General features: G+C 37.1%; 1 protein-coding gene across 1 annotated transcript in view; it reads right to left on the bottom strand.

Annotated features, from left to right (window-relative positions):
- CDC20B (cell division cycle 20B) overlaps window positions 1–5,394 on the bottom strand; it is a 57,287-nt gene that overhangs the window by 9,868 nt on the left and 42,025 nt on the right. Inside the window, 2 exon segments of the mRNA XM_007944185.1 lie at window positions 3,781–3,844; window positions 4,601–4,823. Coding sequence (XP_007942376.1) covers window positions 3,781–3,844; window positions 4,601–4,823 — 287 coding nt within the window.

Genomic DNA, 5,394 nt, shown 5'->3' with positions numbered 1-5,394 from the left:
CCACTCCTCAGAAGGAAGGTTGGGCAATCTACTTCCATAGTGATACTGCCTCGGAAACCCAAGGAGGGGTCACTATGAGTCGGGTCTGACTCGACAGCAAATAACAACAATACACCAGCAATGAGAAATCTGAAAGGGAAATAATTACATTTACAATAGTATCTAAAAGACTAAAAGACCTAGGAATAAATCTAATCAGAGACATGAAGGATTTATACAATGAAAACTATGAAACACTGATGAAAAGAGATTAAAGAAGACTTAAATAACTGGAAAGATGTTCTATGTTCATAGATTGGAAGACTTAATATTGTTTATAGAGTCATTGTAATCCCAATCAAAATTCCAACAGTCTTCTTTACAGAAATAGAAAAAACAGTCCTCAATTTTATGTGGGATCAAGAGGCCTCAAATAGCTAAAACAATAATGAGAGAAAAGAACAAAGTAGGAGAACTCAAATTTCCTGATTTTAAAACATACTATGCAGCTGTAGTAATTAAAGCAGCCTGATACTAGTATAACAATAGACACAGAGACCAATGGAATTTAATCAAGAGTACAGAAATAAACCCACACAGCTAGGATCAACAGATTTTTGACAAGGGTACTAAGTCCATTCCGTGAAGAGTCATTTTAATAAATGGTGCTGGGAAATTTGGATTTCCATATGTTGAAAAATGAAATAGAATCCATGCATCACACCATACACAAAAACAAATTCAACATAGATTAAGGACCTAAATGTGCAAACTAAAATCACAAAATTCTTAGAAGAAAAAGTAGGGGCAATGTTATCAAGCATAGTTCTTAACAATGGATTATCAAATGTAAATAACAAAAGCACAAACAGCAAAAGGCAAGATAAAAAACAGAACCTCATAAAAATTTTAAAAATTTATTCATCAAAAGACGTTACCAAAAAAGTGAAAAGACAAGCTACCAACTGGTAGAATATATTCAGAAACCACATATCCAACAAGGATTTAATGACCAAAATATATATAAAACTTTAAGAACTTAACAAAAAATACATTACCCAATCATAAAATGAGCAAAGGACACAAATAGACATTCCACCAAAGAGAATATTCAAACGGCCACCAAACACATGAAAAAATGTTCAGTCACTAGACATCAGAGATATGCAAATAAATGCTATAAAGAGATACCATTTCACTCCCACTAGGGTTGTTTTATTGATGATGCAAAGGCATTTGACTGCGTGGATCCTACCAAGTTATGGAAAAGACTGCAAAGAATGGGAATTCCAGAACACTTAACTGTGCTCATGAGGAATCTGTATACAGACTAAGAGGCAGTCATTTGAACAGAACAAAAGGATACTGTGTGGTTTATAATCAGGAAAGGTATGCATCAGGGTTGAGTCCTTTCACCATACTTATTAAATCTCTATGCTGAGCAAATAATCCGAGAAGCAGGATTATATAATAAGAACAGGCATCAGGATCAATGGAAGACTAATTAACAACCTACGGTATGCAGAAGACACAACTTTCCTTGCTGGAAGTGAAGAAGACTTGAAGCACTTATTGATGAATATCAGAGACTACAGCCTTCAGTATGGATTACACCTCACTATAAATAAAACAAAAATCCTCACAATAAGCAACATCTTCATATACGGAGAAAAAATTGAAGTTGTTAAGGATTTCATTTTACTTGCATTCACAATCAACATCTATGGAAGCAGCAGTCAAGAAATCAAATAGCATAGTGTATTGGGCAAATTTGCTTCAAAAAAAAAAAAAATCTTTAAAGTATTTAAGAGCAAAGATGTCACTTTGAAGATTAAAGTGCACCTGACCCAAGCCATGGTATTTTCAATAGTCTCATGCATGTGAGAGCTTTACAATGAATAAGAAAGACTGCAAAAGAATTGATGCTTTTGAATTGTGGTGTTGGCAAAGAACATTGAAGGTATATTCCATGGACTGCTAGAAGAATGAATAAATCTGTCTTGGAGGAGGTACAGCCAGAATGTTCTTTAGAAGTGAGAATGGCCAAACTTCATTTCTCATATTTTGGTCATGTTGTCAGAAAGGACTAATCCCTGGAGGAGGACATCATTTTGGGTAAAGTAGAAGGTCAACGAAAATGGGAAAGACCCTCAACAAGACTGACACAGTGGTTGCAACAATGGGCTCAAGCATAGCAACAATTGTGAGACTAGCACGGGACCAGGCAGTGTTTTGTTCTGTTGTACACAGGTTTCTATGTCAGAACTAGCTCAACAGCATTTAACAACAACAACAACAGGGTGGCTAAGATTTTTTAAATGAATTGATTAATAAATAACAAATGTTGGTGTGGATGTAGGAAAACTGGAACACTTAGCCATTGCTGGTAGGAATGCAAAATGGTATAGCCATTATGGAAAACACTGTGGTAGCTCCACAAAAACTAAATATAGAACTATCATAAGACCAAGCAATGCCCAGAAAACTTGAAAACAGAGACTCAAACAGAGATTTGTACACCAGTGTTCATTGCAATGCTATTTACAATAGCCAAAAAGTGGAACCAACCTAAATGTCTATCAACAGATGAATAGGTGAACAAAATGTGATACATACATGCAATGGAACACTAGTCAGTTAGTAGGAAAAATGAAGTCTTGATATATGCTACAGAATGGGTGGAGCTGGAAGACATTATACTGCATGAAATGATCATAAAAGGACAAATATTGTATGATTTCACTTATATAAAAAGACAAGAAAAGGCAAATGTATAGAGACCAAAGTTTATTAGTGGTTACCAAGAGTGAGAGGGAGTGGGGTTTAACTATGATTAATAGGGAAAAATCTCATTGATTATGGTAGGGTTGCACATACAATTATTGTAATTGCTGTCAATAAATTGTACACCTGTAAAAAGTTCAATTGGCAAAAACTGTGTGATAGATATACCTACAACAATGTTGAAAAAGGAGAGAGAGAGAGACAGACAGAGAGCAGCTGCTGAGCCTGCTTACATACAACCAAAAACTTCATGGAATTTGGATTCTTGGTTTGGAGGTTTAAGGTCATGTTCTCATAAGACATGCAGTTAATTGACCTAGTAATATGTTTATTGCTTCTGTTCTACTTCCTAGTTCAATGCATAATGCTTGAGGTCTTAAAAGCTTGCAAGCAGACACCCAAGGTACAACAATTGGTCTCTATTCACTTGTAACAACAGAGGAAGTAGGAAAGTCAGGAATAGGGGAGGATATGTAATATGTGGCTAATTGCCTCCATGAACAACTGCCTCCTTTGTCATGAGACCAGAAGAACTGGATGGTACCCAGCTATGATTACTGAACATTTTGATGAAAGATTCTTTAGAAGAATCCTGATCAAAAGGGAGAATATACAGAACAGAATTTCAAATTCCCTTAGACTCCAGACTTCATGGGCAGTTCTACTCTGTCCTATAGGGCCACTATGAGTTGGAAGTGACTCTATGGCACTGGGTTTATGTTGGGGTCAAGACATTCATCTTTGATACCAAAGTCTCCAGAAAGGAAAGTAAGGATATTTTTAATTAGAAATAAGAATTTAATATACTAACAAATCATTATGTAGGGCATAATGAACTATTGGTTTAATTTTACAGCACTGTCCTTCCTCTTCGGGCAATGGAACCCGGCCTGGCCAGTCAGAGTGCCCATTCCTCTGCCTGTAGGTATCAATTCAGAGATGAGAATTTAACCAAAAAAGACCAGCATCCTCCCTGGAAATTTGCTACCAGAGTTATAAGCAAAAATGGTCTCTTACCCACCTCCCATCTGGGAATGTGAATCTGAGGTTGCCAAGAGCCATATTGTCCATAAAATGGAGTCTGAATGAAGAATGAAACAGAGAAGAGCCCAGCCAAGAGATGGTTAAAAAAAAGAAAAAAGAAAAAAAAAAAAAAAAAAGACAGAGCTCTGATGACATAATTCAAGGTCTGAGATCCAGCCAAGATTGAAACAGCTGTCTGTACACCAAACCAAAAAAACCAAACTCATTGCCATCCAGTCCAACTCATAGAGACCCCCCATTGGGTTTCCAAGGTAGAAATCTTAACAGAAGTAGATTGTCCCATCTTCCTTCCGTGGAGTGCCTGCTGGGTTTGAACCACCAACCTTCGGGTTAGCAGTCAAATGCCTTAAGCCCTGAGCCACCAAGACTCCTCAATTACATGAGAAAATAAATTTACATTTTTGCTTAAGCTCAAGACTGACTTTGGTTGAGTCCAGCGCTTTGAACCAGTTCATTCTTGTTTGACCCCCTGCTGAAAATTTACATTTCCCACATAAGAATCAACTCAGGATCTTGTTAAACTATAGATCCTGATTCAGTATATGTAAGGTGGAAATGCAAATTCTCAGCAGGGGGTCAAACCAGAATGAACCAGTTCAAAGCCCTAGTTCACTTACTTTGAGCCAAAAAGATCTTGACTCATGAGGAATACAAATAGTATTGTATTTCAGGTGATTAACCAGCAAAATCCTAAAACAAATTCTGAGGAAAGGGATGGTTTCATTTTTATGTGAGAAGGCCACCCAGTGTTCTCTAACAAGAAGGAAACCTAGAAAACTGTTGCATTTCTCACCTTGACTGCTGTAGACTGGGGTATGACTTTTAGTGGTTCCTGTGCATTCACACCTCGATCATAGGGCCATATAGTCAACAGTCCATCACTACAGCCACTGGAAAGCACTTTGCCATTAGGTGACCACTTCAGAGCACACACAGCTTGCTTGTGGTGAAGTGTTCCAACATGATGCTAGGCTACCCAAACATTGTGGTGATAAACAAGTCTCAATCTCAAGCCACTGTACAGGAGGTAAAGGGCAAGTTTACATGACAGAATACTTTAGCCCTAAATACATAATCATTTGGGGACATGGGGGGTGGTGCGGAGGACATAATTCAAAGCAAACTAGTGAAAGATCCCTTCTGGAGGATTCAAAACCCACGTGGAAATCCCTTATAAGGATGACAAATTCTGTCTGGGTGGTTCTTTCCTCAAGTTAAATAGATTTGTCTAACACATTTTCAAATCTGAGATCATGGGGATATCCATGGATAGATATCTCTAATAACTTTAATATGACTTAGGCAGCCATGAAAGAGTTACATTTAGATTACCAGACTTTCCCAAGTTGTGACTTGTGTATTAGACCCAGGAAATATTCTGGAACTCAGAATAGTTAATATTAACTCCATTTAATGGTTTTAGTATATACTTATAGTAAAATGTTAAATATGAAAATTTATTATTTGCTTTTTCTAACAAATTCATTCCTATTAATCTATAGATTCACTATTGTTGTTGTTGTTATGTGCCGTCGAGTCGGCCCCGACTCATAGCGACCCCTCCTTGGGTTTCCGAGGCAGTTATCA

This window comes from Orycteropus afer, unplaced genomic scaffold, assembly GCF_000298275.1.
Source record: "Orycteropus afer afer isolate SDZICR_OR568_19922 unplaced genomic scaffold, OryAfe1.0 scaffold00122, whole genome shotgun sequence".
Taxonomy (NCBI): Eukaryota; Metazoa; Chordata; class Mammalia; order Tubulidentata; family Orycteropodidae; genus Orycteropus; species Orycteropus afer.
Note: the sequence above shows the minus strand (reverse complement) of the source record. Positions and strands in the feature narration are given on the sequence as shown.